At 33.3% G+C, this 24,981-nt stretch overlaps 2 protein-coding genes and 1 non-coding gene across 3 annotated transcripts; all 3 read right to left on the bottom strand.

Annotated features, from left to right (window-relative positions):
- Positions 1-205: 205 nt before the first annotated feature.
- Positions 206-7,603, bottom strand: LOC117921838 (probable disease resistance protein At5g63020). Its single transcript, XM_034839795.1, has 2 exons — positions 6,107-7,603; positions 206-445 (listed from the first exon to the last, which is right to left on the bottom strand). The coding sequence occupies exons 1-2, from the start codon at positions 7,601-7,603 to the stop codon at positions 206-208; spliced, it is 1,737 nt and encodes a 578-aa protein (XP_034695686.1).
- Positions 7,604-9,099: 1,496 nt separating this feature from the next.
- Positions 9,100-9,816, bottom strand: LOC117921837. The gene is made up of 3 exons (XM_034839794.1): positions 9,597-9,816; positions 9,315-9,374; positions 9,100-9,228 (listed from the first exon to the last, which is right to left on the bottom strand). The coding sequence occupies exons 1-3, from the start codon at positions 9,756-9,758 to the stop codon at positions 9,100-9,102; spliced, it is 351 nt and encodes a 116-aa protein (XP_034695685.1). The 5' UTR covers positions 9,759-9,816.
- Positions 9,817-15,316: 5,500 nt separating this feature from the next.
- Positions 15,317-15,422, bottom strand: LOC117922801. The gene has a single exon (XR_004652559.1). It is a non-coding gene; the product is annotated as a small nucleolar RNA R71 (small nucleolar RNA).
- Positions 15,423-24,981: the final 9,559 nt, after the last annotated feature.

The following is a 24,981-nucleotide window of genomic DNA, read 5'->3' as shown; positions in this document are numbered from 1 at the left end:
TGTCATGGCGAATAGCTTGGAGTACTCTACAATAAAATATCACCTAGATAGATGGGATGACCCTCCTACATGTACATTAATTCTACAATGATGAGCTCCATGACAGTGAGCCTCAATGGAGTGTAGATGCAAATTATCCTCCCACGGAGAGGCAATGATGGTAAGTCCAATGAAGTCCTCCTTAGCTTATATCCTTTTGTACAAGTCAGGTCTTCCCAATTGGGTCCACTGACCCAATCTTCCCAGTATATGTATCAATTAAGCCAACATGGGACTTCACTGACCACAACAGCGCGCGATGCCGACTCTGTTGGGAATTCTGATTTCTCTGCAAAATATCAACAACTAAACAACCCAAATCCACCTGATACCCTTCTTCAAAATTGTCATCCTCATTATTAACCTCCAGAGACTTCTGTTCAGTCACCCGCTCAAGAAATATAACCTTTCCAAACAGTGTGATATTCAAGATAAGTCTTCTGGAATAAAAATTGGTGAGAATTCGAGCCAACTGCTTTAACCTTGGAAGTGAGGGTGGAAATCCCAGCTACTAGTAAAACCGATGACTAAGCAGGAGTGGAAAGAGACGTAGTTAAACCCACTCTGAGCTCTACCTCAAAGACACTTCGATCAAGATGGCCAACCCAAACATGATGCCACATGCTCCAAAAAAATTCTAGAAACAGAGAAGATGATGAAGAAAAAAACAGAACATGTATAAAATGAAGAAGAAAAAAACTGTTAAATCTAACTCCGTTTTATAAAGATCAAGGAGTTGAACATAGGTGGGATCAAAGGGGATTGAGAACATGATTTTGGTACATTAAGTTTAGAGAAGGAAAGTCCATATTCAAAGCATTCATAAAACAGAGGAATGCTCAAGTTGTTCATGAATGGAGCCAGAAAGAATCAATGAAGATGCATGAAAAATCTGTTTTGGAATTTCATAAATATGCATAACACCAAATATACACCTTCAAGCACCAAGTTGAATCCAAAAAATAGGTAGGAAAATGGAATAGAATAATCCAAAATGAGATACGTGAAGCATGTGGAAGTCATACCTAGACCCAACATGATAGTCTCCTCCTCTGTTCAGCTTGAAATGACTTTTTCTCTATTTCAAGCTCTCTTCAGCCAAAACCAGCTTTCCTTTCCCTCTTACTCTCTTTAGAACAAATCTCGCTCAAACTAGAAACCTCCACAGAATCTCTCAAGCTATCCCTCTCCCAAACAGCCTGTAACTCTCTCAGTAATCTCTCTCCAAGGAAGCTTCACTCTCTCTAGTAATCTCACTACAACTCTCTCTGGTTTCTTTCCAAACTATAGAATGCTCCCCATTCCCCTCTTTGCCTTGCCTCTCAAGTTACTCGCCTCCTCTAAAAAATATCTCCAAAAAAACAGCAACAAAAGCACCACCCCTCTGCAGCTCGATACGCTCCTCCATAACGGAAAATACGCTCCCTCGAATATTCCTTCACAGGTGTCTCAATCCCATAGCTCCTCAAAAAGCACTAGCAATTCCCTAGCAACCAATCAGGGGGCAACACATGGCTCTTTGAGAGCCCTCCACTTGGCAAAAGTGAGCTATAGGAAAAAAAAAAAAAAAAAAAGGAGCCCCAAAATGGGGGTCTACAATTGACAAAGAGGTTCATGTTTTTTTTTTTTTTTTTTTTTTTTTTTTTTTTTTTTTCTATTTTTAAAAATCGATAAAAATAATTTTTACTTGTTTTCTAAATATTATTCTCTATTTCATTTAATATTTGAAAATTTTAAAAATAATTTTTTGTTTTTAAAAATTAAAAATTATTTTTAAATCACTTGATCAAATAGATTTTAGATTTTTGATAAAATTTTAAAAATATTTTTAAAAATTTTAAAAATTATTTATAACATTAAAAAATTACTTGTAATGTTTTCCAAAAAAGTATTCCCACTAAAAATACGTGGGAATCTAGAATCTACTTGTGCATGGCCCTATGAGTTGCTTAAACTTTAAGCGGGATCAGCCCAGATCGAGTATGAACTCAGCAAAAATTCACTTCTCGCTTTTTCCCAAGCAGCACTTTGAATCTTGTGTCACATCTACTTTCTCCTTCTTTTGGAGTTTGTTGCCTGTAAGTTTCTGCAAAGGAAGAAGAAATAAGATTCTACTACCCTCACCATAAATGTCACATTCTTGGTCCCTAGCCTAAAATAACTTACAGGACCCAGCAACTCACTGCCCATTCCCATGTTTTATTGTTTGACAAATCCCTGAAATCACCAAATCATTTAGGCCATGTAACATCATGTTGAGATTTTATCCGTAAAATTAGGTTACCGATATATCCATTAGAACTAATATTCTCATTCTTATGTTTAATATATAAAAGTTATTTTTATATATTAAATAATATAATATAATTTTTTATAGAGTTTAAATATTTTAATAATGAATATTAATAATAAATAAATAAATAAATAAATAAATAAAAATTATTTGATGAAGTTTTAAAATTTTAAACATTTTTCAAATAACATTAGACATGAAAAGATTTCATATTTTTTTTAATAATAAATATTATAATGTAATATAATTTTATTTTAAGCAAATATCCAACATTAAAAAATAATATATTTTATTTTATTTTTATTTATTTATTTTATTAATAACTTAGTAAATCATATCGGTATTAATATTTAAAGATATTATATCCCAATCAAAATAATATCTTAATATATCCATATGCGAATATGATATCTTAGGTACAGGGATGACAATTTGTGTTGGTGGGTCAAATTCTGCTAAATAAATTAATCGAAACATGCTATAAATAATAATAGGACAATTGTATTTGAAAGGTATATAAATGTGATAATTTTTTTTTCAGTTTACTTTCGAATGTTAAATAATTAAAAACATTGTTTACATATGCATGAATGCCAATTATTATTATTATTATTTTATTTATATATTATTATTATTATTATTATTATTATTATTATTATTATTATTATTGAACAATTAATGAAAAATAAATTAAGATAATAGTGACAACTTGAAAAAGAAAATAAAAACAAAATAAAAACTATATGAATATCATATGGACTTTGAGAAATATTTTATTTATTATTTTTAAAAATTTTCTTGAAATCTTAATATACTAATCATCAAGTTGTTGACTTATCACATCCATCATCCAATAGCATAATAAACTTCTATCTTTTGGAGTTTTGGGTCAAAATGACTCATATATACAAAAATAAATAAATAAATAAATAAAATATTAGGTCTAACCACTTTATAAAACTTATGTTGAAATTGGCCTCTTTGGTACCAGGTAAGAGCCATGTCATATATATATATTTAAAATTTTAGTTAAAACCTCAATTGGCAACTGAGACTTCATTTTTTAATTGAAACTGCAATTGCCAACTGAGGCTTTAGTTTTTGAACTGAAGCTGCAGTTGTTAATTGATGCTTCATTTTTTTAACTGAAACCTCAATTAACAACTGAGATTTCATTTTTGAACTAAAGCCTCAATTGTCAATTGAGGCTTCGATTATTTATTTATTTATTTTACTTTAAAATTTAATTAAAAACTATTAAATTATAATTTATTATTGAAATTAAAAAAATATATTTTAATAATAAATTATTTATATTCAAGCTTAAGAATCTAGTATACTTCAACAAACATAAATTGATAAATAGAATATATTGTAAATGAATATTTTATTTATTAATAAATTAATAATTTTAAAATAATAAATTTATATAACATATAAATAAGATATAAAATTATATAATTTATTAATTTAAGATATTTAATTTGTTCTTTTTTAAGATATTAATTTATTTGTATTATGACAAATTTATCTTTATCAAAATGATAGTATACTATTAAGTTGTAGTTGTCAACTGAGGCAGTTAATATGTTTTTTTTTTTTTTACTTTTAAATTTAATTAAAAACTATTAAATTACAACTTATTATTGAAATTAAAAATATATACTAGTATTACTTCAATAAACATAAATTGATAAATATAATACAATAAATGAATATTTTATTTATCAATAAATTAATCATCTTAAAATAATAAAATTATATGACATACAAATAAAATATAAAATTTTATAATTTATTAATTTAAGATATTTAATTTGTTATTTTTTAAGATATTAATTTATTTGTATTACGAAAAATTTATTTTTATCAAAATAATAGTATACTATTAAGTAATTAATTAGAAAAAGTCTACTACAAAATATAATTTTTAGTGGTTTCATCAAAGTCACAAAAAATACCCACTAAACATTTATATATTGGAAAAAAAACATATATAATCTCATATGCCTCCACAAGGAGAGAACCTATGGATAAATATTTGGTATTGTGTATATTTGAAAAAGTTATTGTATATATTTGGTATTGTGCATTTGATCATATTTGGCATTTTATGGAGATTTTTGCCCTAAGACAACATTTGGAATATTTCAATGCAGAAACTCAAGCAAAGAATGATCGAATTTTACAGATAAAGCACATTGAGGCAATAAAAATATATAAAACTGATCACCATACGAAATGATATAACATATACATACAAAAGGTTCTTTCTTTTCAACAATTATTTATGCTATTCTTGCTATGCATTCCGAGCACCCAATCACTCACCACCAAACGTTCTTAAAAAACTTGTCCTACAAAAACAATCAATCATTTGCCTATCATGAGAATCTCACCTCTTTGACAATTCTTCGTTGCTTGAACAAAATTTATATGCAAACTGCATTAAAACATCTCTCATAACATAAAACAAATGGAAGCAAAAATGAAAAATGTACCTGGGAGAGAAAAACCAATGGGTTTCTCAGAAAACAGGGAGGAAAGAAAATGAAGGAAACCCAACAATTCCTACAAACCTCCATAACATAGAACTCGACAACCATCTCCTCCTTTCAATTACCATATTTTGAAGTACAGAGTGAAAGTGTGCTTGAGGTTGTCATTCTCCCACTCCAACTCCTCCCACCAGGTTAGATGCCCCTCAATTTTTTTTAAAGTGTTGGTGGCACTATTGGAATTCAATGGCAATTTCCTTATATTTGGACAACCAATCACACCGATTTCTTTAAGGGAAGGAAATGGCAAGGCCCACCTATAGATACTCTTTAGATTTGGGACAGCTACCAACGTCAACTTCACAAGTCTTGAGAATATGCTGAGATTTTGTTGTTCAATTTCTGAGTCTCCACACTCATCACTCCCTATAATTTCTTCCATTTCTTGACTATCGCCAACTGACAGCAACTCAAGGCTTGGAGCATAAATAAGCCAGGTCAGGTCCAAGAATCGACACCCCAAAATAAACACCTCAACAAGGTTGTGGAAGTTTGAGTTTGAGATATGACCTCAAGACAACCCCATATTTATTTTAACATGTTCCAAATCATTACAACTATAAAATTTAAGCATAGTGAGTCTTTGCAAAACCAAAAGTGGCAGCTCCACCACCTTCAAACCTGGGCATGTCCTCATCTCTAGACGTCGTATGCACTTTTGCAGCATCAAGGAGGTGAGATATTTTTGAACAACTGGGACTGTAAGTAAGGTGATACTTATCCAACTCATGTATTGCAAGCACTCCAACTCCTACAACACTCCAACTTCATCATATTCCACAACATCCCGGTTATCGTCATGGGGCATACTAAACATCTACAAATTTGGAAGGCAAGATATCACATTTGATGGAATTACTTCAAGCCTCTCTACATAGTCTAATGTCAAACACCTCAGTTTTGTCAAATTCTTCAGTTCTATAGGCATCCCTTTTATACTCGTCCATGTTAGATTAAGATATTCCAAACTCTTTAATCTACAAATCTCCAAAGGTAACTCCACTAATTCTTTATTACCCGACAAATCCAAAACTCTTATGACAGGCATGAGTTGGAAGAATCCAATTGGAAGTGACTTCATGTTACTCTTTCTCAAAATCAAAGTTTGGAGATTGAGGAAACAGGGTGATAGAGAGAGTCCTTCATTGATATTAGAATCCCATAGTGAAATCCGTTGAGCTTCTTTCCATTTCACAATTTCATATGCTTCAATCACCTCAACATCTTCTAGTACAAAACTTTTGTGCTTTTCTTCCCCATATTCACATGATAACCAAAGAGCCATGTCACGGATCACATCATGCATCTTACAAGTGTCTTCCGATACATCACTTTCCAAGAGACATGCAAGTTTTAAGCTTCTAATAATCTCATCTCCTTGATTGCGTGCTTTGTGTATATCAGTAAATTTGTTCAAAAACCCCTCCCCGATCCAAAGATCTATGAGGCCTTCATTCCTAATTATATGGTCTTCAGGGAATATAGAACAATATAGGAAACATGATTTGATGGTATCATTGTCCAAGTGATCGTAACTGAATTTCAAAATTGGAAAGACCTGATCTCCCATACCTGAAAACTCTGCTGGGTAACTTTCCAGTACTTGTAATGCTTGCTCCCACTCCCGAGGAGTTTTCCTGCTAGCCATTGATCGCCCAATGACGATAAGGGCAAGTGGCAGTCCTTTACATTCTTCAACAACAATCTTAGCAAGCCTTTTTATATCTGGATGTGAATTCAGGATATTCTCACCAACCTTATCACAGAACAGAGAAAATGCTTCACCCGGTGTCAAACACCCTACCCTCATCCTCTCATGAACTTCCATTTCATCGCATACTCGTTCAGATCGCATAGTGAGTACTACTTTGGATTTCGTTTGATCACTCAAATGAGGGATCCCCACCTCCAAGAGATCCAGTCGGTCCCACATATCATCAAGCAATATCACAAAGTTTTTGGCTTTCAACAACTTGAATATTTCTGCAGTCTTCTCCTCCTTGCTACTACTCTTCCATTTGTGATATGGGGTCGATAATTTCTTCAGAATCACTTCTTGAATTTTTTCTATACTGATTGGTTTCGACACCACTATCCATATCACCACATCAAAATCGTTTCTTTTACCAAAATACTCATTATTGATTTTCCGCAAGAGGGTCGTTTTTCCAACACCCCTAATTCCATACAACCCAATACTTCTTACTTGCTCATCTTCCAGGCATCTCCGAACCTTCTGGAACATCAAGTCTAAGCCCACAGTCTTCCCGATCGGTCTCTCATCCACTGGAGCATAGGGCAACCTATGAGCCACAAAATAAAAATGCCCTTTGCCCTTCAATTCAGTCACAACATCGATCTTTCTACTCACAATCTTCCCCAGCTTGTAGTTTGACCTGCAATTCTTAGGACAGGTTCCGAGGCATTTCTGTTGGATTTCTTGACGCCCATTTTGCAATATTTCTTCCACTTCAGCTTCCATGACCTGCACAGCGCAGAGCCAATCATCCACTTCATGCGTACGCCTACTCTGTTGTAGTTCCTCCTCACGCTCAACACTTACCATCACATCCTTACTTAAGTTGCTCAGCTCCTCCGTTAAGCTCTTCAGAGAGTTGAGATTTTCTTCAAGCTCACGAATATAAACTACACGCTTGGCGGTGCAATGCCACAAGCGGGTGGCGACGTCCAGGATTGGGCTCACACAATCCATTGCTTCAGGGGATGACAAGGAAAAGATGAGTTTGAAAGACGACTGAAGTACTCGAAAGAGAAGAGATGGGTGAGTTGCCTTAGTGGATCTGATGAATAACAGTTGCTTAACAGCCCACCAAAAAAGAAAAGAAAAAAATAAAGAAAAAACATTCCCGCATCAAAACTTTTTGGTGGGTAGATTATGCAAGACGCGTTGGTGGGTCATTGTGGTAGACAATCTGTAATGGGAATCCAAAGAGATAGATGAGAGTGTTGGTTCTCCTGTCCCACATTTGCTGCTTTCTTCTTGTTTTCTCATTCTTAGCCTGAAAAGATTCTGGCCATTCATGCTCTGCTCCTTTTGGTAATTAAGATTAATTTTGGTAATTCTGACCAGTAAATTGTGGCCAATAGCCTGTAAAGGAGATGTTTACTTTATGTTGGGTTCCACCCCTTTTTCTTTACTTCTTTTCCATGTTAGTGGTCAATTTATTACTGAAAGTCACAAATTATATTATATAATATTATATATATGTATATAATATGTATTATTATCAATTTAATATCATCTCAGTCATATTTATTTTATATATTTTAGTAAAAACTAATATTTTCATCATTGCTCGTAACCATAGAAAGTTTTTCATTTTTTTTTTGCATCTTTTGACCATTTTTATATATTTTTAAAATAAAGTTTTGTAGTAAAAGTTTTTGACATTTTCTTTTGATTTTCGTTTATTTTTTTATTAACTAAACATATTGTATGGAGTATAATCTCACAAACATGAGTGACTAGATTTCATTTTTATAAAAGGAAGAAGGATTTAGAGTCCAAATTCATGGTGAATTAATAGCTTGAAGTTAAGATTAAAAGGTAGTCTTGAATGAATTGATTAACTTAAGAAAAATATTATCTTCTAATTTCCTTTAATAAAAAATATAACAAAATCTTAATCAATTCGCCAAATATTTAATATTGATAAGATGAGATAGTTTCATTATAAGATTTATTAGAAGGTAGTTAAAGATAAATTACACTTAATTGTGAAAATTGATCAAAGCAATTAAGATTCATAATTTGAGATTTTAATAGATTTAAATTTAAAGCTAAATTAAATATCAGTCTAGATAAAATTTTAAGGTCTTCAACCTAACTTGATAAATTATAGATCTTATTGACTTTTTAATGTCGAAATTGATTTCTAGTGAATTCGAAATCCGAGTATTTTTTTCATTAATATATTTTGTTCTAATTTTGATCAATTTCATTTCTTCATTTAAAACCAATATTTTTCAACTCTTATATATGATTTGGCACCATCTCACCTTTTGATCATCACCATCTCAATTCACACCATATTCTTTCTGGGCTAAAGCTATTTGTTTAAGCAAAATCAGAATGGTAGAATTATTTGTCTTGACAATACGAATTTGATCATCACCAATGAATATATGTAAGCATCCACATGTTCATAGAAATGTTTGCATGTCATGTTCAAGTGATCAATGTTAGCATCAACCATTTATTTTTGAGATAGCAGAGGATGCATCCTCTTGGTTGCTCAGTGTCTGAACTTCCATCTTCTTGCTTCTTTTAAGTTGTTTTACAACATCTAGTCGCTCGGAAGAATAAGGGGATGGGATCTAATATCCAGTATCATCAACGAAACAGGATTAGCAGAAAGAAATGATAAGATCATAAATGTGAGGGAAAGGGTGGCAAGAATTACCAAGGATGGCACGTACTTCTTTATAGCTGCTAAGATGGCCGCATGCCCTACAACAGATACCTGGATCACAGAAAAAGATGAAAGGATTTTAAAGCACCTCTCTTATGATTATTTTGACAAATGATGCAAGCCTAGAAAAATTGTCTTCCATGGCAATTATAATTCATATTGTCTGATCAACAGTCACAAACATGGATATGAAAAGAGAAAGCGAACTGCTACTTTAGCCAATGATGAAAGATAAAAAATTGGAGAATAAAGAGTTGATGAGTAGGTGATTACAGGGAGTAGCATTAGAATTGTAACTGGGATAAGTGAAGCAATATCGGCTAGTGTTTGTTTTAGCTTATTTCTTTCCCTTTCTGTAATCCTGCGGCCACGCATTTGCTTTAGCAGAAGCTCCAGAGAAGCCATGATGTCTATGAAGAGCAGCTGAGTGCCCATCCATATATCCTTAAACACAGTTCAATTTGAAGCATTAGCATCTGAACTTTGACATGGTTTTTTTTTTACCAATCATTGAGTCAGATGATCACTGGACTTACAAAGCTTGTAGATATCAACTTCATGCTGGATTTCCTGAGTAAATTTTGATGTAGAGCCTCTGATTCAGCTCTCCTTCCTGCCTCCACTAAGGTTCTTGTCTCTATTCCCACTTTGCAGCTAGCCTGCTAGCAGCAAATTATGGTAATTGTTGCCTAAAATTGTGTATTGCAGTCATTTATTTACAAAGAATAATTTCAGAATGCTGTTTCACAGTAGTTGTTTGGTCCATCTATCCACTGAGGACTCATACCTTGCTCAGTTTATTCCCAGACTGTGGTATTTTTTCTGGATTTCCCCTTGCCATTAAGTCAGTCACCTTCTGTTGTGCTTCCAAGGTTAGAAATGAACTTGTAGTGCTTTCAGTTCCAATGGATTGTGTTGGGTCAAGGGCATTTCTTTCTGCAATCTTCTACAGTTGACTGCTTGAGAAAACGACATTATCATACCCTGATCTATTATAGGCAGCCCAGTAGTCTTCCAGACAACTAGTAAGCAGGCTCTGACTGATAAAAAAAATGTAAAATAAATCAACAATCATGGCAACTTTAGGAAAGAAAATTTAAAGATGAGATTATGCTTACTACCTTCGGAGCAAGAATGCCAACAAGTCTGCATTTAAGGGTTGCTAAGTTGAACTGTTGAAATGCACAAACCCAGAGAAAACATCATAGCAAACCGTAAAAACAGTATGTAAAATAATCTCTTTCTTTGCTTGGATGGCACGCAGTTTGGACCTCCTTCTCTCTTGATTAAATCCGAAAGAAAATGCAGCATAAAAACCAATCCATCCAATTTCATCAGCTACTACCTATAAAGGGAGTTTGAATATTTTCACTAAGTGTGTCAAAACTAACTGACCTCCATGAAAAGTTGATTCATAGAGAGTGAAGAAAACTTGGGGTAAATGAAAAGGCTAACACACTCCAAGTAACTGAAATCAAAGCATTGAACCTACTGGAGTATAAGGATAAAGTTGAGAAGTTTAAAAGGGTTATAGAAAAAAAATGCAGAGTGATGTACCTGAGGAAGTCCTTAACATGCTCATCAAGATCCTTTATTCCCATTCCTGATAAGAATAATCTTGTTTTTCTTCCCAGAAATGCAAAAATTCCTAGAGTAGCCAGACAATTACTCTCTTGAACCTGCCAACCATTAATAGAGAAAGGTAAGACCAGGGCTTAGAACATGAGAAATACTTCCCTTTGCATTCAAATATTCACAATTCCGAATGAGGGATCGACATTTGGGATGATAACTATATGTTTGCTTCTGTAGAACTTGCATACTTAGCTTTGATGGATTCCTTTAGAACAAACTCTTATGGTTCAGTAAATTGAAAATGAAATTATCTAGGGATTGTCCAAGAGTGTCCATGACAAAGGCCAGGAGGTTATTACATGAATCACTGAACTGACCTTGTCTTGAAAAGTCTGAAGGCCTGAAAATACACTTTCTCTGCGAATTGCTTTAGCGAGTTTTTTCTGAGCCAAACCAATCCAAAATTCTACAGGAACTCCTGTTCAAAACCTGCCTCAGTGGCTAATTGGTGCAATTTATCCACTGAAACAAGACTGTGTGACAAATTCATGAGCTCTATTAATGCGTTCTCAATAGACGATATAAACAAGGGGCAGGAAATATGGCCAGAACCCAATTTTCCTACTGCCACACAGCAGCTTATAGCTAGAATAATCCCTGCAACACCACTGAAAATTATTGTGTTTTATACTATTTTTCCAATTCAAGGTACTAGATGAAAAAATAAACTTGTAAAAGTAGTGGGAATTTGTCCAAGATTCAACACTGTTATACTAAAAGCTGAGAATTCTGTGAGCTAACCTTCCAGCATATTCCATAGACCACTTCTTCAACAATGGAATGAAAAATCCCGCTATACGTGGCAGTTCCACCATTCTAAACCATTCAACCAATTTTGGGTGCCTTGTCTTCAGCTGGCTTTCTATGTTCTGCTCGACCGAGTTTATTATTGGGGACGAGTTGAATGAAATGAAGGAACAAAATGTTAGTCCTAGCATACAAGGTTGCAATCACCGTTTGCCTTTGAAGTGAGGAAGAGACGTTAAAACTGAGCCATAAGTGATGGAATATCAACATGTATGGAAGTTCAAACAAAACTTCAAAAAGATGTTTTCAGGCATAGCATGTGCAAGTTTCACTAGTTAACAAACTACAACTTCCAGGACTAAAGCAAATCCATTAACATTAGACTTCTAAAAGATCAGAGAACTCACAGTGCATTGCACGTAGTCTATTAAACTTTTGTTTAAGCTGCTTCAAGTTGAAATTTCTTTTTTCTTGACTATTGACCTCAAGTAAGATCCTTTTCCATGTGTTGGTACTAAATGTACCACTATCCATGTTACCTTTATTAACTTCATTTACCATGATGTCAATAAATATTTTCTCTATATTACCTCTCCATGTTCCTGCATTCTCAACATCTGTTATCTCAGTTGTCATCTGTACAATCCCATCACAAATAAGAACTCTATGAGGAGACAACTTTTAAAACCACCAATAGAACTTAAGGCTATGTTTAAATAAGAATTAAGATTGTTGACGTATAGTGTAATGTATAAAAATATGAAAGAAAAATAAATAAAAATAAAAATAGATTTGATATTAATTAGATTTTGAAGACTTTTTTTTTTTTTTTTTTTTAGTTTTTATAAAATTTGAAACAAAAATTGGGAAAAAAATGAAAGAAAAGTAAATAAAAATAATAATAGTTTGATTAATTTTATATTTGATTAATTTTAAAATTAAAATATTTTTTTATATTTTTTTAAAATAAATCAAACATGATAAAATCATTTTTATTGATTTAATATTTAATTTTATTAAAAATTATAGTATATTCTATTAAGATGAGATAAAAAGTTTTAAAAAGAATTAATTTAATATTTATAACTAATTTTCACCTAACAAGCTTCTAAATAAAATAAATAAGACATCAAAATAAATGCAAGTAAGGAGATGGTCACATCTCTTTCCACTGATTCTCCACCACCCCAAGAAAATAGATGAGTAACATCCAATAAATAATCAGTGCAGAGTTTGAGTTCAAATCAGACTGCCCAAGTGGATGGAATCCCTAGCCCCACATCTCTCTTCCTCTCAAGACTGACCTAGCCCTCAGAATATGCCGATGGATATTCCCCTTTGACCGTTTGATTTCAATAATGTTAAAAAATTAATTTTTTAATGTTTGATTTATTACAAAAATATATCATTAAAATGAATTAAAATTTATATATTTTAAATTATATAATCATATGAAAAAATTAAAATAAGTTTGAAGTAGTATATAGAAAATAATTTAATAATTTTAATTTTATTTTTTATTTTTATTTTTTACTTTTTACTTTGTTATAATTTTTTAATTATTTTTGCTTTCATGAGATCGGAAGGTGGGAAGAAGGGAAGAAGCAAAGAGTGGAGGTCCATGGTCATCAACTGGATTTAACCGGGCTTTGGAGTCCAGATGAGAGGGAGGAAGAGCAGATCTAGAGAGAGAGAGTTCTTGGTGATTCAACACCTCATCCTCTTCTGATTCTCTTCCTTTTTTCCATTTTCCTTGAGGTGTTTTACCCATCAAGCCTGGATTTTCCCGTTTGATTTCCATGTCTTTAAGCAAGGTTTTTGTTTTTTTTTTTTAACAGAACAACTCAAGAAAAATCAAAACGGGAAAAAATCAGGAATTTTTTTTTTCTATTTTCATTCTCGTTCCCCACTTTTCTCAGCATCCAAACAGGGGAAAAAAAAACTAACAACAGGTGATAAAAAAAGCTCAGATCTCATTCGAAAAACATAACTGATATGTCTTTACCCAGATCTAACATTTTTCTCAACAAATATTGCCAAAAAAAGCCTATTTTACTAGATCTATAAAAAATAACTTCAACATATGCGGAAATTACCTTCGTTTCTTGCTACTGGAGATGTCGCGACTGTGCTGGAGAAGAGGCGACGCGGCTGTGCTGGAGAAGAGATGAGAACGGGAAGAAAAAAACACGGAGAACAGATGGGTTTTTTGTTGTTTAATTTTGTTTTGTAAATAGTAAAAAAATGGGGAAAACAACATTTTGTTGTTCTCTAAACAGTGCCATTTTGAGAACACAGGGAACAACAAAAACAAAAACGACTCTCTCAACCAAACAAGTTTTTGGTGTTTTTTGTTTTCAAGAACAGAAAACAGTTCTTGAAAACACTAAACAAACAGACCCTAAATCTCTCTTTTTGAATTTTTTTTTTTGATGTTAACCTTTTCTTTCCATGGGTAAGTTTCCTTGCAAAAACATTAAATTTATTAAATTAAATAATTGAATGAATAAATAAATAAATTAGAAAATGATAAAACAATAATTAATAAATAAGTTAATTAAAAATATAGATAAAAATAAAAATAAACAAGTGATTGATATTAATAAAAATAAAAATAATCAAATAAATAAATAAATAAATAAATATGAGTCACGCAAGCCATGTAAGCCATGTAATCATGCAAATCATACAAGTCACACAAAGAATGCCTAAAAGGTGACCTAAGTGTACTTAAGGTGGGTCTAGGTGAACCTAAGTATGCCTAGATGAACATAGGTGGATCTAGATGAATTTAGGTGGGCCTAAATGGGCCTAGGTGGGTCTAAGGGCCTAAGGTGGGCCTAGGTGGGCTAAGTGAGCCTAGATGAGCCGAATGTGCCTAAGTGAACCTAAGTGGCCTAAAGGGGTTTGGGTGACCTAAAAGGGTTAAAGTGATCCTGAATGGGCAAAATATGCCAAAGTGGGCCTAAGTGACCTAGGTAGGCCTAATGAGTTTTAATGGGCCTAGGGGTGTCCAAATGGGCCTAGGTGGGCATGGTATGCCTAAATGGGCCAAGAGGTACTAAACATGCTTAAGTAACCTAAATGGGCCTAGGTAAACCCAAATGGGCCTAAGGTGGTACCTAATAGGCCAAGTGTGCCTAAATGGGCCTAAATGAGCTTAAGTGGGCTTAGGTAGACCTAAAAGGTGTTTAAGTGATCTAGAGTGATCAGGACAATGCCTAAGTGACCTAGGGTGATCAAGATAGTGTCTAAATGACCTAAACATACCTAAGTGTGCTATCCTAAAAGTGTACCTAAACAAACTATCCTAAAAAAGAAAGGAAAATCCTAGGTCTAACTCGGGGTTGCTTAGGGTCACAATGAGGGGCTAGATAAATTCCTCGACTAGGGTCTCCAAGATAGCTTAAAAGGTAAGTTGTACGGGTAACATGGGCTACCAGGGGACTACCGTAGAGTACTGAAAGAGCACCTAACAGGATATGTGCTAATGAGACAAAATGGAGAGTCTACAATTGTGACTCTATGGTTTAAGGCCAAGTTTTATTGGTACTTGGCTTGAAATGCAAATAGAATTTTTAAAACAATATTTCCATTTTCAACATATGATAACTTTGATGAGAAAAATCACCATTTTCAAACAAAATGAGAATGAGTCATTTTATGATTGTTGGGAGAGGTATCAAGATTTGATCAACTTATGCCCCCATCATGATTATGAGCCATGATGAGTAGTTAGCCTATTTTATGATAGGTTAACTACTTGATCTTGTCAATTTTTTTGAGATCATGTGCAATAGGAAATTCATGAGTAAAGAGCTCAAGGAAGCCTATGATTTCTTTAAACAACTAACTAAAAGTTCTCAATCTTAAGACTCTTATGAGCTAAGGAAAATTCAACTAAAGGAAAAGAAAGATCAAGTGCCATGGGTGGGGAGAAGTATAAATGAGAGCATGATATAAGTGTTGAGTTGATTACACTAGCTAAGAGGGTTGAGGTAATATAATTGAAAAAAAATAAAGGAGGTAAAAAGTGTGTCTAACTATGATGAATTTCCTTATGCAATTTGTGACAACAACATACACATCATTCGTCATTGTTCTACCATTCCTAGATTGAAAGAGGCCTCAAATGAACCCCTTAATGCAGTGAGTTCATTTAAAAAGGTCTATCAAAATTCACCATTTTTAGAAACTTACAATCTAAGATGACATAATCACCTAAATTAGTGTTAGAAGAACAATTAAATATCATCTCAACCTAAACAATTTCAACATAATCAACCCCAATTCTAGCAACAATTTCCTTCACCTCCTCTTTAACAACAAACAACCTTATGTCCCACCTTTAAGAAAAATATGGGAAGATAATATGAATGCTTCTTTACAAAACTAATTATACATCAATTCCCAAACCAATCAAATCTTGAGTGAGCTTAAAGTAGTAATGACAAAGCTCACTAATTCTTTGACAATCCAAGAAAAGAGAAAGGCAAGATCATTTCTCAACATCAACCCAACCCTAATGGTCAAGTTGGCTTAGATGGGAGGACACCTAGTGAGCTAAGGATTGATGAGGTTAAGGCTATCACCATCTTGAGGAGTGGGGAGGTGATTAATAAGTTGGATGGGAAAAGTGAGGAAGGAGTCATTAGTAAGGAAGTGAGAATAGAAGAAAAAAAAAAAGTAAAATGAAGAGATAAATAAAAAGTTGGGTGATGGGAAGCTAAAAGAAGATAGGGAACACTATGACTATAGTAAGCGTATACCATACCCTTAAGCCTTACAACCCAAAGATAAGAAGGACCCAAACCTAAAAATCTTGGAAATATATAAGTTAAGATAAACATTCCGCTATTAGATGTCATTTGTGAAGTTCCTTCTTATGCAAAAATTTTCAAAGATTTGTGCATTGTTAAAAGAAAGATAAATATGTAAAAGAAAACATTTTTAATGGAGTAAGTGAGTGCAATCTTGTAAAACAAGAGGCTGGTTAAATATAATAACCCTGGATGCCTTAGTATTTCATGTATGATTGGGAACTTTAAGATTGATAGGGCATTGCTAAATATGGGAGCAAGTATTAGCTTACTTTTATATTTGTGTATGAGTAGTTAAGATTGGTGGAGTTGAAACCCACAACCACCTAAACTTGCTATTTTATCCTTATAACACATGTATTCATACTTGTTATCCTTTGCCTTATGCTTTTGTATGGTATACACATGGGATCCCCTTTTACTTAGTCGTTCATTGTGCTCCTTGGTGGTCTGCATGTTATTCAACTTTGGCATTGGCTCTTGGGCCACTTTTGGAAACCTTTTGGAGGATTTTTTTGGATCATTCACATGACTTTAGTGACACCTTAGGTTTCCCTTAAGCTTGAGCACAATTAGAGCCTGTTAAGAAACCTTTCACATGACCTAAGACCCTTTCAAAGTCAAACCAATCGAGGTAAATCGGTTCAACTAGTTGAGAAAGCTGATCAATTTATTACAACTTGTTTCTTTGTTCGATTAATTGAGTTTTGCTAATTTTGGGTTTTTTTAGTTCTTTTTCGAGCCCTATTTTATATATATATATATATATATATATATATATATTAGTTTTAAAGGTTTCCCAAGGGCGTTGTAAGCTAGTTTTTGTGAGCCTTAGTTAGGGGTTAGGGGACCTTTGGTTCAATTTTCATTTTTTTTGGGAGAGTTGAGTTTTGGAGGAGATGAAGACAAGTGTCCAAATCTCCACCATCCCTTACCCTAATAAAAGGTTCTTAGAGCTCATTTTAAGGGGGATTCTTATAGTGTTTTGGGAAAAGAAACTCTGTCAATTTTAAGAAAGAAAGAAAGAAAGAGAGAAAGAGAGAGTTTGATTGATGACTTGGATTGAAGAAAGATTTGGATAGCTAGAAGGCGAGTGCTCACTTTGTGAAGAATCCTTGGTAAGCTTAGTTGGATTTCTTTTTTTTTTTTTTCTTCTCATTGTTAGTTGATCTTCATTTTCATTTTCTTATTGAGTTAATTTGTATGTTAGGTGTGAATATTAAAGGCCACACTTGATTGTTGATTACATTGTTCTTCATCTATGGGGTTTTTCTTCTTTTATTCACTTTGATAATCTTGATTGTGTAAGAAGTTGCTTAATCTTTTGAATAAGTTATTGCACAGTGGTTTGTAGAGCTTTGATTGTTTTGATTTTGATTTTTTTTTTTTGGGTATTTTACCTTTTTTCTAAGTTCATTAATCACTCATGAAATAAGGTTTTGTTAGGATTTGAAATCATTGTTTTCTTTTTATTTTATCTTTTAGGGATCTTGGTTTTCCCCTTCATTTTAATGATTTTTGAAACCCTTCATGATTGATTTTGAAATAAATTTGAGAGCCACAATAGTGTTTGTTTATTTGCTAAAAAGATTTTCCATAGAAAATGCATTTTGAAGCCTTTTTTGGACTTTTTATTTTATTTTATTTTTAAATCTGGTTGTAAAACCTATTTGCAAACCCTTTTTCCTTGATTTTCAAGTATCTTTTAATTGTTTTTTTCGTGGCTAAAGATCAAGTCTCTTATCATAATCTTTGATCTTATTTTTATGCTTGATAAGATTGATAATTGCTCTTATAGTTTTTGTCATTTTTGAAGAGTTTTTTAAAACTAATTTTTAATGGACCATTCTTAACCCTTTTAAATCCATTTTTAAAGTCAATTGAGATTAGACATTATGGTCATTTTGTGTTAAATAATGACAACCAATGTCACTAGTACATAATACATTATTTCACATGAGAATATCCTCATTCTATGTATGCAACTGTGTGATCAAATCAAAATGAGTGCATTAGGATTTGGTCAGTGTTAAATGCAATTCATGTATTAAGATTCTACATGTAGATGCGGTGTTCTTTGTACATATCAACCCTTGTGGTGAATCAACAACTCATTTCTTTGACCTTTATCACTCATTTTTCTAATTTATGATTTTCATATTTTCTTGATTTTTATTTTCAAACATAGATTAATCATGCAAATCTTAATTGAATGAGATAATCTCAAACCCTCATGAGCTTCTTTCAATGATCATTTGAGAGTTAATCCATGGAAACTAATTTAGGTTTATGGTAAAGGTCACATTCATTGATTTTCAAAATTCACTCACTTGCTACCCTATTTTTGTCTCCTAAAATGTTTTTCTAAATTTGAATTTTTTGGCTTGTCTTAAAATATTTTTTATTCTTGGATGATGTTTTAAACTTCTTAAATGTATCAAGGAATTTTTATTTTTGAAAAAGGCTTTTTTAAGAAGTGTCTTGATTCTACCATGTTTTTGACATCCAAAATGGTTTTACAAATTAGTCATAGTGTAGACCCTTCATTTTGTTCTTTTAGCACATGTGACACTAGGTGTCTTCTTGTATTTCTCTTTTGACTCGTAGTCAACCCTTGGTGCCTTATCGACACTCATACAGTTTACTCTTTCTGAGACCCTTTGTTGAGAGGTTTATTTGAACTCTTACTGTGACTTTGACAACCTCAAGTTAGATCTAGGGATTTTTTTTAATTTTTTTTAATTTTTTATTTTTTTAAGGATAGTTTATTTGGGTACATTTTTAGAATAGCTAGGCACACACCTTGACCTAGTTAGACACACCTGGGCCCATTTTGGCACATTTAGGCCTACTTAGACACATCTAAGCTCACTTAGGTTCACCTAGGCCCACTCTAGTTCACATAGGCTTGTTTAGGTTCACCTAAGCATAATTGGTCCACTTAGATTCACTCAGGTTTCACTTGGATGCTTCTATAGGCCCATTTCACTTAAGTTAGTTTTTGAGTTTGATTGCTTGATTTTGAGATTAAGTGAGCTATGACTTGCTTTAGAAAATTATGTGAGATTGAAGATTCTATTCTTTTTCAATTGCATGAAGTAATATTTTGATTCTCTTATGTGCGCATGTGATTTTGTTTACTTTCATTTCAAATTACATGATTTATTTTATTTTATTTTATTTTTGCATGAGATTTGGTATTTAGATTTTTTTTCATGTGTGATTAATAGTTGATTTTAAATATATATGTGATTGACATACTAATTTTTTAATTGCATCACTTTGATTTTAATTTTCAATTGCATGCTTCTTACTTTAATCTTTATTTTGTTTTACATGGGACTGGAGTGCTGCAAATAGGAGAGGATCCCTTAGTGTACACAACTTTCACAATAATGGGAAGGAGATCAAGACACTTAAGAGATTTTTGGATGAAGAGATTCCTTTGGCTTTTGTTTTTGGAAAAGATCTTCAATAAGCACATATGTATGGAAAGATTTTAATTCAACAATAGTCATGGGCTGCCATAAAAATGGAAGACAGCTAGGAGGCGCACTAGTGAAAAAGGGAAGAGTGATGCATAGAGAATCTCCATGCGCAACCACATCCCCAGATTCCCATACCCATTCTTTGATTTTGATCAGACTTCCCAATTTCCTCCGATATCCTCCACAACCATGATATAAAGGAGAGTCCACAAGCATGATTGGGTAGGAGGACTTTCCAAAATAGCAGCCTGGGGATTTCTGGGAGGATCTCTACGAAGGCATCTTGAACAAAAGAGAGAGAGGGGAGAACAGAAAAAAAAAAAGTAAGGAAACAAAATAGAGAAAAGAAGGATAAAGAGAAGGCTGCAACCGTACCACTGGAAAAGAGATATACAGTCCATACACACTGCTAGGAAGGAGAGGAGATTCCAGGCTGCAAGAAAGGAAGGAGGGGAATTCGTGAGGATTGGGTTGAGAAGGGAAACAAGAAAAAAGAGAAGGAACACGACAGAGAAGGGGGGCAGCTCCAGGTATGTTTGCTGTGGGTTTCTGTTTGTTTTCATGATCTTTGTTCTTCATCTTCTCTTTTTATTACTTGTATATCGCTTGTTTGTTTGGTTAAGAATAACCATGGTTGCATCGTTGAGTATTGCTGATCATCAATTCGAATGCATGTTTTATTTCTGTTGATATCCTCCACTGTTCTCTTCTCCTTTCCCATTGAATACTGAGTGTTATTTGCCACTTTAGCGTTTGGAAATTATGCTTTAATGTTTGTTCGAAATCTATCTAAGTCCCCCATTTGCACTTAAGCCCGCTGATTGCAGCATGGGATGTGACTTAATTTAATGATTCTTTACTTTGTTTGATGATCTGCTTCGGATTATTTAGCATTCTGCACCTAGTCCTCCCATCCCTTCTTTGTTCCTCATTCCTGGAGATAGTGTTAGATTATGTCTATTGCTTGCCTAGTAGTTTTGGGTGGCCTGCTTGTTTACTTCAGCTGTTGTTAATGTTATAAGAAAGCATGACGTGTGGGCATAAGAGGTTCCTTCATCAATGAAGTCTCCAACAGGGGACATTCCAAGCAACAATCAATGAAAACTATGGGCATGCTGTTATGGTTATTCATTGAAATAGAGGAAAGACAAATATTTAATGCCCAGGAGCACGATAGTTCTGATTCGGACCATATGTCATTGAAGGTTTTCAGTTGCTTAAGTAATATGGGAAACACAATTTGGTGATTTTGCTAATGGGAATTCAAGATTTGGAATGCAGCATTAAAGTATGATCCATCACAAAATTTCTTAGAACTTTAGAGCATGGACTAATGGTCCTCATAGTGAATGGTTAGTGTCCATGATTTATAATGTGGCATCAAGGAATAATTTGGCTTTCGTTGTGGAGAGTGGTGTACTAGGCAACATGGTGATAGATCAGGAATACGGACATCAAAGTTTGGTAGTTGCTACTAGAACAATTACCCTTGAAGGAAATCCTACTGGCGCTAAGGTGCTAGAATTCATCTTTGATTTTGGAAAACCTACTGCACCCTTTCAGCTGCTGTTGACTCATGTGTTCCACCAAAAATGTCAAGGATATTGGTGAGACCGAGTTCAAGATATCTCCAGGTGAGATCACGGCTACCATAAAAGCAGGTTTGGAGGCAAACACACGAATGAGACTCAAAACAATTAGCTATTGATCTAAAGGACTGGAAAATTCTGAGACTGGATGATCAAGAGGTGGGCTACGTTATATGGGTTTGTGATCGAGATGTAAATGGATGTAGTGGACAAAAGTGTTGTGTGTAGTCAAACCTATCCATGCATGAAAACTGATTTAAAAACTCACTTATTTCCAGAATGAAAGATCTTATTACAAGAAGTTGACCTAACAAACCTAGAAGTGCACCTTGTGCTTTGTGCAAAATAAATGTAGTACAGTCAACATGCATACATCTCATAATGAAGAGGAGACATGAAATTAAAGAACCGGTGGGCTCATGCTCATTGTTGGATGACAGAGAAGAATCAACTGCAATAGACAATTCAAGTGGGATGTTCTCCACTCTAAATTCAAATAATATAGTGATGGTGTCCAACTCGCCACCAAACTCTCACAGACCTCAAGCTCCAGTTGACCTAGTCACAGTGCTTGACATCAGTGGCAACATAATCTTTGTTTGAATGCCTTCATTTTGGTATTCAAAATGTCTACAGTAAAGCGTTTAAAGAAGCCAGTCTCTTGAGTTATTCGTGATTTGGATGGCACACTTCTGAACACATACTGCATGGTGAGTGAGTACTGGTGGAAGTAGTACCAAGGAAGAAAATGTCGTGATATTTCAGCGATATATCGCTGAAATATCGCCGAAATATCGTGTATCAAAACCCCGATATTTCATGGAGAAATATCGGTCCGGCGATATTTCGGGATTTATTGCGAGAAATCGGTGATTTCTCGCGATATATCGGTGATTTGGCGATAAATCGACGATTTTTCTCCGATATATCGTGTGGTCAACGTGGGTCAACGAAAGTCAAACACGCTACAGTGCCCCGTCAACGCGCTACAGTCCTCTCCATTTGCTTGCTACCCAGAGGTTCCGCTTACCACCTGGGTTAACTTGCTCTTTGATACATAATATGCAACAAATATATATATACTTAAACTCATTATATAAAGAAAATATAAAAATATTTTAAAGAGCAAATTAATTATAATTATTTTATAATTAAATGCAAAGTCTTTTAATTAATTACCAAAAATATAAAAATTATGTAATTTTCTTCATAATGTTTTTAATATATTAATAATTAATTAAATATTAAAAAATGATATATATATATATATATATATATATATATATATATATATATATATATATATATATATATATCATTATTTATTTTATATTGTTTAATACAATTGAATTAAATGGATCATATTTTAATACTAATATATATTTTAAAATTAGACATTATAATCAAATATCATAATATTAGGTGTAATTTAATAATAAATGTACACTTATAAAATTCATATTTTTATCGATGCATACGATATTATTATCAAATATGATAAATCATGTTATACATATATCAAAATTTTCAATAAAATAACTTTAAAATGTCTATTATACTTCTAATTATATTATTACGAGGTTTTCCTTACATTTTCATGAGTTTTTAACAATTTTAAGCTTACTGTTATTTTTTTCCAAAATATCCGCCGATATATCTCCGATATATCCGATATATCCGTGATTACCGATATTTTCATCCTTGGTAGTACCCAATGAACAATCCTATGACCCGATTACCTATGAAAAACCCTTTAATAATGATGATTACATGACTATTACGTCATCCTATGTTGTTTACAGAGCAGGGAAAGGTGGGTCTTTTAAGTACTTTCCATGCCTCAGATGACAAAGCATTTTTTTACAACTCTGGATCATCTTTGGAGAAGACCCTCAAGTGCCTAGAATAATATGCAGGAGAAGATGATGCATGGATTGGGAACTGACCTTTACTCACCACTAGAAAATACTTACCAAACTCCACGCTGCCTTAGACTCCATCCGTACTCTTTGTGACGTCATGCTCGATTGACGTAAAGTCTAGTTCGGGAACGCATAACAAGTTTGTAGAAATAGTTTTACGCAAATGTGGCTTCAGGGGCTCTAACATGCTCTGTTGGATAAATGTTTACACTGTTGGTTTGTTATTCAAGTTCTGAACCAGTACATGCTGAATCAACCCAAGTAATAGGGTTTCCGCAATTCTCAATCAAGAGCTTCTCAAGCGAGTATGTTCTCTCAAAGCCTGAACCCATCAGTGAGGTACTTTGGGCGGGCATCCACAAGAGGTTTTGCTCTTCGAGTCAGACGTGGAGGATTCCATCCAGAATGCCACTAATCTCTATGATATGACCTTTATTGATGCTGTCACGCCCCAAATTCTGGGCAACCTAGAACTTGACTCGTGGCCCTAGGTCAAGGGTTTGACCCTAAGGGCTACTCTTATCCCAACTGGCAGTCAATCAAAACACCCTAATTTTTTTTTTTTTTTCAGTAAAACGTTTAATCCTAAATAAATTTATTAAACTAAGATTTACTATAACATATTATTTTACTTTTCCAAAACCAACCATAACACTATCTCCTGTTTATAAGTATAAGAAACCAGTCATCTTCCTGCACAAAAGCTCAAATATTTACAATAATCTCTAAGTCAAAAAGAATATTTCTAAAAATATTTTACAAACTAACAAAATATAATTTAACTTACAAAAGCCCATATAACTCAAATTGGTACATGTAAAAAAGGTGATATAAATTTAAAAATAACCATTATTATGGTTCTTTTGCTTTTTGGAACACTTCTTGAACTTCCTATGGTCCCTCTGAAACTATATCTGCATCTAAAAATTTTAGAAAATAAAAGGTGAGCATTTCCACGTTGCTCAATAGGGTGTGTTACACCTAAATAGGTTAGAAATTCTAAGTTAATAACACAACCTTATGCCAAAATATAATATTACATTTACAATATACACACTAAAAAAAACCCCAACCATACAAATTTAAAACAATCAAAATTATCATTTTCCTTATTCAATCATACGTTTAATATATCAACAATTCTAAATTTACAAAATAAACAAGTCATTTTAGTCATGAATAATATATTCAAACATACACTTGATAAAAAATACAAATTCTTCTTTCAAATGCAATAATGATGCAAATGCTTACATGCAATCGCACAATGCACTGTTGTTCTTGGGCTTTCACTGAAGAATACGCGCCCATACCCAAATATACTCCCCATTCAGAGTCTTTCCGGTGTAAACTTTTGGGTCTTTCACCCTAGGGATCTCACTCTCTTCTTAATTCGCCATCTTTGGGGTCATTTCATTTATTTTTTTCTTTTCATTTTTGCCCTATTCAGGGTCTTT

Source organism: Vitis riparia, chromosome 9 (genome assembly GCF_004353265.1).
Source record: "Vitis riparia cultivar Riparia Gloire de Montpellier isolate 1030 chromosome 9, EGFV_Vit.rip_1.0, whole genome shotgun sequence".
Taxonomy (NCBI): domain Eukaryota; kingdom Viridiplantae; phylum Streptophyta; class Magnoliopsida; order Vitales; family Vitaceae; genus Vitis; species Vitis riparia.
Note: the sequence above shows the minus strand (reverse complement) of the source record. Positions and strands in the feature narration are given on the sequence as shown.

Bases quoted from the DNA above. Each gene is read 5' to 3' on its own strand.
- LOC117921838 (XM_034839795.1), bottom strand. From the start codon at position 7,603: ATGGATTGTGTGAGCCCAATCCTGGACGTCGCCACCCGCTTGTGGCAT. The intron at 446-6,106 runs GTGATTGAAGCA...CTGTTTGGAAAG, and splicing joins TTGTACTAGAAGATGTTGAG to GTTATATTTCTTGAGCGGGT.
- LOC117921837 (XM_034839794.1), bottom strand. From the start codon at position 9,758: ATGGGCACTCAGCTGCTCTTCATAGACATCATGGCTTCTCTGGAGCTT. The intron at 9,375-9,596 runs GTAATCACCTAC...TCTGTGATCCAG, and splicing joins CAATTCTAATGCTACTCCCT to GTATCTGTTGTAGGGCATGC. The intron at 9,229-9,314 runs GTAATTCTTGCC...ACTGGATATTAG, and splicing joins AGAAGTACGTGCCATCCTTG to ATCCCATCCCCTTATTCTTC.